This window comes from Cucurbita maxima, unplaced genomic scaffold, assembly GCF_002738345.1.
Source record: "Cucurbita maxima cultivar Rimu unplaced genomic scaffold, Cmax_1.0 Cma_Scf00004, whole genome shotgun sequence".
Classification (NCBI taxonomy): Eukaryota; Viridiplantae; Streptophyta; class Magnoliopsida; order Cucurbitales; family Cucurbitaceae; genus Cucurbita; species Cucurbita maxima.
In genome coordinates this window covers 1,517,302-1,528,215 of record NW_019272020.1, presented here as the reverse complement: position 1 = coordinate 1,528,215, position 10,914 = coordinate 1,517,302, and the positions used below count along the sequence as shown (strand labels likewise).

At 37.5% G+C, this 10,914-nt stretch overlaps 2 protein-coding genes across 3 annotated transcripts; both read left to right on the top strand.

Moving 5' to 3' along the window:
* Window positions 1–1,400: 1,400 nt before the first annotated feature.
* On the top strand, window positions 1,401–3,945 carry LOC111477919 (homeobox-leucine zipper protein ATHB-22-like). 2 transcript variants are annotated; one of them, XM_023121914.1, is made up of 4 exons: window positions 1,401–2,006; window positions 2,511–2,814; window positions 3,170–3,477; window positions 3,557–3,945. In XM_023121914.1, the coding sequence occupies exons 2-4, from the start codon at window positions 2,694–2,696 to the stop codon at window positions 3,800–3,802; spliced, it is 675 nt and encodes a 224-aa protein (XP_022977682.1). In that variant the 5' UTR covers window positions 1,401–2,006; window positions 2,511–2,693; the 3' UTR covers window positions 3,803–3,945. The 2 variants fall into 2 exon arrangements, with proteins under 2 accessions (XP_022977682.1, XP_022977681.1); XM_023121913.1 differs by lacking the exon at window positions 1,401–2,006 and having other exon boundaries at window positions 2,154–2,814.
* A 3,972-nt stretch (window positions 3,946–7,917) lies between these two features.
* On the top strand, window positions 7,918–9,332 carry LOC111477634 (putative homeobox-leucine zipper protein ATHB-51). Its single transcript, XM_023121498.1, has 3 exons — window positions 7,918–8,008; window positions 8,083–8,387; window positions 9,105–9,332. Exons 1-3 carry the CDS (start codon window positions 7,918–7,920, stop codon window positions 9,330–9,332), a joined length of 624 nt encoding a protein of 207 aa, XP_022977266.1.
* Window positions 9,333–10,914: the final 1,582 nt, after the last annotated feature.

Genomic DNA, 10,914 nt, shown 5'->3' with positions numbered 1-10,914 from the left:
ATACAGACCAATGACTATATTCAAATGAAATTAATAAATGGCGCATGCGCATATAAAATTGAGTAATAGTTTATATATATTTTTTTATTTTTTATTTTATTTTTACTACATACCAATAACAACCAATAAATGGTAATGTTTACTTTGATGTTTACCATTCGAAAATGATTTAGAATTGTAAGAGAAACATAGTTATGCTAAAATAATTAAAATGCACCTTGATTGTTTTTTTAATGGACTTTTAAAACTAAGATAATGTTAATTGATTGAATTGGATTTGGTTTGATTAGTTTAGAGAGAGAAAGGATAATTGTTGTATAATGTTTGTGAATCCCACCTAATCAAGGATTTAAATTACTCATTTTAACACAAATCTCTTCTCCAGTCGTAATAGATATAAGTTGATGATAATGAACTTAACAAAATAATATTGAGAAACAAATGAATAAGGATTTGAAAGGCACGACGAGCATATATTGACTGATAAACTTTTTGTATCGGTGTGGTAGAAATGTTTAGAGAGAGAGAGAATGTGGTGAAGCAGGAGTAGCAGGAGTAGGGCGGTGGACTGGTGGACCAGGTGAGGTGCTGGTGCTGGTGTGGTGCTGGTGCTGGTGCTGGTGCTGGTGCTGGTGCTTGCTTTATGGAGTTATAAATTCAGTCCACCTACAGCGCCGCCTGCGCACAGACATCCCCACAGTGCATCTCTTGTGGGTGAAGTAATCTCAACCTCTCTTAATTTTGTCTTAATTCTCGTACCATTCAGCAATCAATTCACATAGTTAGTTGTATCTCATTTGCTCCTTCCTTTTAGGTTTTAAACTTGCTTTACATACACTGTCTTCTCCATCACAGCTTCTCTGTTGTTCATAAATGGACCACTCACTCTTACACTCTATTCCAACTCTCTTTTCTAAGCACTATTTCTTTTACTCAACCCAACCTTGGAGGTTGGTCCTCCTACTTTTCTTTCTCAAATCTAATCTCGTTCTTCTTTGGTTATTCGTTAATCATTCATAAGTCTTAACTTATATGCACCTAAGTCTTATGTCATACCTAAGTGCTAAATATCGAGGTCAAGGAGTTTTTGAACATAGCATCTAAAGCTCATCCTAGAGAATCTATCTCCTCTAAGTTCATCATTACCCATAGCCTAACTCCTGATCATTCCTGAGAGCTTGTAGTTCTTCGTACTCTACCACTTAAATAAGGTCTCTCATAATTTAGCTCCTTGGAACTTATTGTTTCTTATAGTCTAATTCATTGGAGCTCATCGTTCTCATTAGGGTTGCTCGAATTTTTAGCATATTATAGTTAGCTTTGTACTTTTTCCAGTAGATAATTTTCAAACCACTCGCATACTTGACATCTAGGGCACGACCCTCTTATTGAAAATTATCACATTATCTTACATATCACGATTCACTAACGCACTATGTGGACCCTATCTTGACAGTTCACGCTTGAGGGTAAGGTAGTAAATTTCTCGTCATCCCTACATAGGAACATACTCATGTCATTTCATATATCAATCACTAAAATTTTAAGTGGGCCTTGTCTTGATGGTCCACAGTTCAGAATAAGCTAACAAGTCCTTAACTATGCCGACCTAGGCACATAATCATATCAAAAATTGTAAATCATGGATAATAAGGGTATAGTAAATTGTATAACTGCATCACCTAGCATGCTTATAACTTGCCTAATTTTACCTGATATTTCATTAATCATCATAATTAGGCATACATGCATACTCCAATCATGTATCGTACTTTCGACAATTAATTTCAATCAGTTCAATTCTAATTCATCCTTACAATCCAATACTAACTCATATCTAACCTACCAATCACTTAATGCGTTTCAATGCATCTCATTCTACCAAAACAATCAATTACCTGTAACAATTCAAATTCACCGCTAATATTATTCTCTTTGACCTTAAAGGAAGGTGGAGGGTGAGTTCTCACATTAGTTGGAGAGGACAACGGAGCAATTCCTTGCAAGTAAGGGTTTAAAACCTCTCCTTAACATACCATTTTAAAATCGAGGGAGTGGCGGCGATATGTATTAGGCCAAAGCTGAAAATATATGCTAGCAGTAGGCTTGAGCTGTTACAAATGGTATCAAAGCTAATCATCAGATGGTGCGTTGCAGTGGTCGGATTTGGGCTAGACCCTCCTCATAACATAACAGACGCTTTTAAAACTCTAAAGTTAACGGTGATACATAAGAAGCCACTAGTAGTGGACTTGGGGGTTAGAGTAGGAGTCACATATTTGGTGACCATTGGTAGTCAAAATTAAACTAGCTACTTGCATTGCCATTGATGAGTGGTTTGTTAGGGTTTTGTGAGTCCCATTGTGACTGACGGAGCGTCGTACATTGGGAGAGAGAGAGGGGGGTTGATGTTATGATCAATCTCTTTCGTCATTAATAGGGCTTCCCCTTCTAGTCTGCTAACCTTAACCAATTCACGTTTTCACTTTCTCTCTCTTTGTGTTTTGCAGCACCTTAACCAATCCACTGATTCCCCCAACCCTCCATGGCCGGCACCTGTTTTAGCTGACAGCATATATGCTCTGCTCTTCTCTGCCCTGCTTGCAGCTGCCTTCCTTCCTTCCTTCCTTCCTTTTACTTCTTTTTAACCTCTCCTCCCTTCCTCTCTGTAAAAGAAAACTGAAGAAAAAAGCATGGAGTGGAATAATGGCAGTCTCACTCCTAAGCTTCTTTCTCCACCACTACTACACCATCAATCTTCATACACTCCATGCTACAACTACAACTACACCTACAATTTGGATCATTTTCCTGGTAATTTTCTTTTTCATTTTTCACTCTGTATCTACTTTTTATTTTTCTTCATTCTACAAACCATTTTGGATCATCATACCAAACGTTTCTCCCTAAACCCATGTCTTAAAATGTTGCTCAAAAGCTTCTAAACCCTGTTTCTTGGGGCAGGGGAAGATTGTTGAGGATAGTTGGGAGGGAATCCCACTTTTGATCATGGTTTGATCATGGTTTTATAAGTAAGGAATACATTTTCATTAGTACGAGGTATCTTAAGGAAGATAAAAGGAAAACAATATCATACTGTGGTGGAGAGTCACGATTACTAACAAACCCATGAGTTTGATCTTTGTTTAACATTATTGGGTTTAATCAGTGCTAGAGACAAAGAAACCGGCGGAGGAAAGTGTGGTTGGAGGAGTGGATCAGAAGAACAAGAACAAGACCAAGTTGAGTCCGGATCAGTTGGAGTCATTAGAGAGAAGGTTTCAAGAGGAAGTGAAGCTTGATCCTGACAGGAAAATGAAGCTATCAAAGGAGCTTGGGCTCCAACCAAGGCAAATTGCAATTTGGTTTCAAAATAGAAGAGCTCGCTGGAAGACTAAGCAGCTTCAGCATCTCTATGACACCCTCAAGCAAGAATTTGACACCATCTCCAACCAAAAACACACTCTTCAACAAGAGGTTTCTATGTTTTTTTTCTCTCATCTCCTTTAATTAGTTATATTCCATGCACAATAACATTGTTGGATGGAAGCAACAGGTAATGAAGCTAAGGACCATGCTGCTGCTAAGAGAAGAAGCCACCAGGAATCATCAAGGGTCGATGGCTTACACGGACGAAGAGATGGCGGAGAGCACGTCGGTCGGGGTTCGGAGCAGTACCAATAATTACATGTACAATAATAAGGTGGAAGATTTGGTTGAAATATCAGGTTCAGGTTCAGGTCCTCCTCCTCCATTCTGGTGGGGTGCTGAGGAGGATGCTCACCGCCCTTCTTACCCTTAATTACCTTAAATTTATCAGTTTTGGTTTAGCTTTGTTAGTGTTTGATGACCACCAAACACATGCTGTTGTCTTGGAACCAAATCTTTGAATGGAATGCTGTTGTCTTGGAACCAAATCTTTGAATGGAATGCCGTTGTCTTGGGAGATTATGTTAGCTTTCTTAGGTTCTTTTAATTTTACAACTTATGATTAAGAAACTTATAGTAATAACTCTGTTTAAGATACATATAATATGGTAATTGAATAAGTAGTCTGTGGTGTGAGTGTAGGGGACTGACATCCATCCTTTCCAGGAACTTGGGAGGTCTTTATAAGTTTGTCAGTCTCCAATTGTTGACCATCCCATTTTAATCAACTTATAATAATAATGCACACACCTCCATGAAATGAATGTCTTATTCTTTTTTTGTTTGGTTGCATATTCTCTACAGCTTCCATTGATATCTGTTCCAGTAGGGTTTAGAACGTGTATGATGTTGTTTCTCTTTCTTATTTTTAGTCTTTCCATCAATTTTCTAACCATTTTTCATTACTTCTCACACCAACATCTGTTGAGAGAGTGGAACAAAACACTTCTTGTAACGGTAGAAACCTCGTTGATATATAAGATTTGTTAGACTCACACAACAACATACACTTCATCTAAATGAACCCAATGAACATGAGAGAGAAAATCGAGAAAAAATATAGACAAAAAATTATATTGATAAGTATGTATAGAAGAGAATAGAACAGATATATATATGGTTTTAGTTTATTCTTACTAGATATAAATACATACTATATATAATTTATTCACAGATACTATATATGTTTACTACTCTATAACAACACTCCACAGGCTCCATGACCCAAAATAAGATTAGCGGTGGGCAGTGGCCTTGAGCTGAGCTGTTATATAACCCAATAATATTAGGTGCCAAAAAGGACACTGGTTTCCCAAGAGAGGTGGTGGATTGTGAAATCTTTGGAGAAGGGAACAAAATATTTGTTATAAGAGTGAAAACCTCTCTTCATTAGACGCTGACAATCATATGTAACGAGTTAAAACGAATAATATGTGTTAATCATGAATGATATGATAAATGTAGTGGTAGACGTAAACAAAGTTTGAGGTTAAAAAGAAAAATAATCATAGAATAGTGTGATATGAGACTTAAGAGCATGAAACTGAAATGAAATATCCAAATGCACACATAAATGGAACACGTATCTGCAACAAGAAACGCGAAACAAAAATACATGTTCCATTAGAAAAATTTTGTCAACATCATCTTGGGGCACATAAAATATGATTATGTTTGTGGTGAAAGAGTACTGAGATATTTGCAGGGCACCTGAAATTGGAAGATGGAAGATGGTAGAGCACCTGAAATGTAGTTATAATGCATTGTACGTTCCTTTCCAATAATGTAGACAGCCTTTACTTAGTGGAATGGTTTTGAAGTTGGTGAAATTTGACGGAAGAAATCTAATTTCAATGCATTATTGTAACGTTACTTTCCATTAATATCAGCACCGTACCGGAAGCTCCCCGAACCCTCCATGAGCAGCTCCCCCACTTATTCAACCCTCAAACCCCCTACCTCATCTCCATCGCCATCGCCATCTTCAAAAAGAACAACCCAAATCACAACAAAAGCTTTGTTTAAGGTTCTTATGCTAATATCATAAACAACCTAGTCCATCTTCTACTCTTTTTAATACAAAACATAAGAGCTGATGGATAGTTGGAGGGTTATGGAACCTCTCCCTAGCAGACACGTTTTAAAGCCGTGAGATTGAGGACGATACGTAATGAGTTAAAGTAGACAATATCTGCTAACAGTGAATTTTGATCATTACAATTGGTATAAAAGGCAGACATTGTGCGGTGTGCCAGCAAGAATGCTGGACTTTAAGAAGTGGATTGTGAGATCCCACGTCGGTTGGGAAAGGAAACGAAACATTCCTTATAAGAGACCGATACGTAACGATATCGACTAGCGGTTGAGTTGAATTGTTAGAGATAGTAACGATGGTTTCCAACGATGGAAGGGCCTTTTATTTGAAAAGCCTCTACTTATTTGAATGGTTTTGATAGTGGGTGAAAATTTAGGGTGGAAATAAAGTTCATGCATGCATGCATGCATTGTTACGTTACTTTCCAATGACAGAAGGGCTTTTGTAATTGGTCAGCCTTCAGTGGTGGGGTATTAGAATGGTTTTTCGTAGTTCGTGAGAGGTGAGGTGAGGTTAGAAATGTAATTATGATCCATGCCTAATCCTACTTTTCAGTAATACAACACAACGGCTATTCATTATTAGGACAATATCATTACTCTCGACAAAGACTGTACCCAAGTTGAAAATGAAGCCAAACATGTCTTTGTTTTTATTTGTAGTAACTAAGGGTCTTTGTACCATTGGATGACACATTTCTTTTTTTTTTTTTTGTAATATCCAAAATCCATCACTGGCCGCTATTATTCGCTTTGGCCTATCACATATCGTCATCAACCTCAGGGTGTTAAAACGCATCTGTTAGAGAGAAATTTCCACACCCTTATAAGAAATTTTAATCCACCCTCTTTGGGGGTCAGCGTTCTCGCTAGCACACTGCTCGGTGATTGGCTCTAATTCCATTTGTAATAGCCCAAGCCCACCGCTACCAAATCACTTTGACCTATCACGTATCGCCATCAGTCTCAGGGTGTTAAAACGTGTCTGTTAGAGAGAGGTTTTCACACTCTAATAAGAAATGTTTTGTTCCTCTCTCCAACAATTTGGGATCTCATAATCCACCCTCTTTGGGGACCAGTGTTCTCGCTGGCACACCGCCCGGTGATTGGCTCTAATACCATTTGTAATAGCCCAAGCCCACCGCTACCAAATCGCTTTGACCTATCACGTATCGCCATCAGTCTCAGGGTGTTAAAACGTGTCTATTAGAGAGAGGTTTCCACTCTTATAAGAAATGTTTTGTTCCTCTCTCGAACCAATTTGGGATCTCATAATCCACCCTCTTTGGGGACCAGCGTTCTCGCTGGCACACCGCCCGGTGATTGGCTCTAATACCATTTGTAATAGCCCAAGCCCACCACTAACAAATCGCTATGACCTATCACGTATCGCCATTAGTCTCAAGGTGTTAAAATGCCTTTGTTAGAGAGAGGTCTTCACACCGTTTTAAGAAATGCTCCTTTCCATTCTCCAACAGACATGAGATCTCACATCTTAGAACGATTAACTCTAATAAAACTTTTGTATTTAGCCAAAACATGAGCCTGTTACGTTCCTCTCCCGGATCAAACTCCAACTTTTTCCTTCGTCATAATGCATTGGTACGTTGCTTTTGTAATAAAAACAAGCGCTTTTATTGGAACAGTCTTAAAACTTATTACAATGGTTTAACAAGTACGATGTACCACCTCAAAAACAAATTAATAACGTACGAACCCCTATGTTGTCAAAGAAACATGGATTCTTTTACCAATTAAATATAGGGTTTGATGGATCCCTGGCTATTTGCATAAAACAAAAAGCTTCTGCCTTTTGAAAAATGGTAAGAAAGTGGGTATTAGTTGTATGAAGATCACAGCCGAATGAGAATGATCTTGAGAATTTTGAGTGACGAATCATAGAAATTTCAAAACTTTTTTTAATTTTTTTTTATTTTTAGAAAGGAGTTGTTTGATGATATCAGACAAATATTTAACATGATCATGTCGCAGGAGAATGCTGAAGACATCCAGTAACGAATTTGAATTCTAAATTCGGAAACCTTACATGGACGTTTTGAATATGGAGCGCGTTCGACATTTATAGGGGTTGAAGAGTGACCAGGTTGCAATAATCGGAGTACTATGTAGTGATGACCTTTTTCACTATCATCATCACCAAAATGCAAAACCCAAATGAGAAAGAAAAAGAAAGAGGATTCGGATCAACTTGTGCATGCTCATCACTGCTTTGACTGACAACATAGATGCCTGCCTGCCTGCCTTCCCTTTGCTTCTTTTTAACCTCTTCTCCTCCTCCTCCACTGCTATATTATTCCTTTCTTCTTCTCATCTTCTGTGTGGTACCCAATACTCTAACTAACCCATATCATCCATTTTCCACACATCTAAAGCATGGAGTGGAATAATGGCAGTCTCATTCCATCGCCCTACACCTCCTACAACTATTACTACAATTACAATTACAATTTGGATGAGTTTCCTGGTAAGTTCTCATACAATGTAAGACCAAACTCCAAATGGAAAGTTTAATGTTAACATAATTTTGGTTTAATTCAGTGTTAGAGGCGAAGAAGCCGGAGGTGGAAAGTGTGGTTGGAGGAGTGGATGAGAAGAAGAAGAAGAACAGGTTGAGTCAGGATCAGTTGGAGTCGTTAGAGAGATGCTTTCAAGAGGATGGGATGCTTGATCCTGATACTAAAATGAAGCTATCAAAGGAACTTGGCCTCCAACCAAGGCAAATTGCTGTCTGGTTTCAAAATAGAAGAGCTCGCTGGAGGACTAAGCAGCTTGAGTATCTCTATCATACCCTCAAACAAGAATTTGACACCATCTCTAAGGAAAAACACACCCTTCAACAAGAGGTTTCTATCTCTTTATGATCATCTTTAATGTTCTTCATGCACACATCTCTCTATTTTCATCTTTAATTTGGTTGTTCATGCAATGCTATACCTAAACCCTAAACCCTTTCACTTTCAAGATTGCTTACAAATTTTAGGTTATACTTTCATTTTTTTTAGTGTTTAAGTCATTCGGAGGAGGAGCTATGTTCGACCCCGAAAAAGAGTTAGAAATGACTTAATCACTAAACTCTGTCGAGGCTAATATGGTTGAGTTATGGTTGTTGAGAATTGTTGGGAGGGAGTTCCACGTTTGCTAATTAAAGGAATGGTCTACAAAAACAAAGCCATGAGAATTTGTGCTCAAAGTGGACAATACCATACCATTGTGGAGAATCGTGGTTTCTAACATAGTATTAGAGTCATGTCCTTAATTTAGTCATGTCAATAGAATCCTCACATGTCGAACAAAGAAGTTGGAGCCCTCGAATGTGTAGTCAAAAGTGACTCAAGTGTCGAACAAATGGTGTATTTTGTTCAAGGGTTCTAAAGAAAGGCGTCGAGTTTCAATTAAGGGGAGGCTGTCCGAGGGCTCCTAGGCCTCAGAGAAGGCTCTATGATATACTTTGTTCGAGGGGATGTCTGTTGAGGATTGTTGAGAGAAAAGTCTCACATAAGCTAGTAAGTTAGTTAGGTTAAGCTTTTAGATTAAATAATATTGTTGTATGGAAGCAATAGGTGTTGAAGCTAAGAAGCATGCTAGGAGAACAAACGATGTCGAATGAAGAGCCAATGGCATACGAGGATGCCTCCGGGGAAGCGACGGTGGAAAGCACGTCGGTGGGGGTAATTGGGAGCTGTAACAATTACACACACAATAATGTGGAAGATTTGGTTAAAATATCAGGTTCGGGTCCTCCATTCTGGTGGGGTGCTGAGGCTGCTCATTTGCCTTCCTATCCTTAAGTAGCTGCTCAGGAGGGGTTATTTGTTGTTAGTTTTGGGTTATAAAATTGTATCAACTTTGTTAGTGTTGAAGATCAAACACATGGTGTTGTCTGTTCAATCTTCTCTGTCTGTATCGACTTTCTTTTCAAATTTATCTTCTCTCAATTCTAGGTCTATATCGACTTTCTTTTTAAATTTATGGACTTTACATATTACCATGGTTGTAGGGTTTCATGGATTGGTGCCTATTTTCAAAATGATGATAATAATAATAATAATAAATATTTGTGTAAAATGGTAAGGCTATTAGTTCATATTATTAGCTAAATGGTTTTAGTGAGATATATTCTGATATCATCATCTTCATCTCTTGATGTCGTATCTTCTCTCTAATAGTTGTTTCATGGATTCTTGATGTCGTCGAGAGGGAAACAACCCGGATCACCAGCTAAGGCCCCTAAATGATAGTTGTTTCATGGATTGATGTCATATCAACGATTTTGGATTAGATATGGATAAGTTGAATTGGATTAGATTAGATATGAACAATTATTTATTCTCCAAAGTTATAGGAATATAATTTTTCAAAAATATATGAAAATTGAGTGATAAATTTTAATAAAATATTTAAAAATGAGTAAATAAATACAAACTAACGTTTTACTTTTATTAAAAATAAAAATTTGAATAAATAATCCAAACAATTAAATTGAGTCTAAGAAAATGTCACGAACACCTAAGTAAAAGGAACTTATAACCTAAAACCCTATATACAAATAAGGAAGGTTGAAGCAAATAATGGAGGGAGAGAGGATGGTGACGTATGATCAATCGCTTTCGACAGTTTTAGGGTTTTGAGTGGGGAAATATTGAGCAATTCATAACACAAAAGGACAAAGAATATCTCTTCTGCTCCCACTCATTGCTTTCAGGCTTCCTCTTAAACTGACTTCTGCTCCCACTCATTCCTTTTATGTTTTAGGCCCAGGATTGTTACGTGGTTGCAGCATTGGTTCAATGGATACTTGCAAGAACCCCCTTGATATGAGCACAATTGTTCGTAACCTCCAACCCCTTGATAGTATCTATAGAAAGGCATCTTAATCTACCATTTTATAGGAAAAATATGATCAACCAATCCTTGGAGAAGTTGGTAACTACCATTCGGATGACATTTGAAGATTTCTTGGCCTCGATTTTACAAGCACTCTCAAAAGTACACAAATGTGAATCAAACTCAAGCCCCTACAATTAAAAATTAAATGGTCATTAAACAAGATCAAAATAATGCATTTCAAAACCCAAATAAACAAATGCAAACCTAACCTAACTCATCTCTACAACCAAAAGTTTATTATTAGCATTCACAACATTTACCATGAGAATCTGAAATCCCCAACCAAAAGTAATGACCTCCTGGGAGTTCCAGAACACGAGGGAACCAGAGTGAAACACCCTACTACACCCTAAAGTTCGAAAATACAAAGTTTTAAATGAATCCAAAAAGCAAGCAAATAATAACCCACACGTTGAGGAGGATTTTATATATATGAACGCAAAAGGTAAAGCAGCAAATAAAATTTGGAATGAAATTCATAAA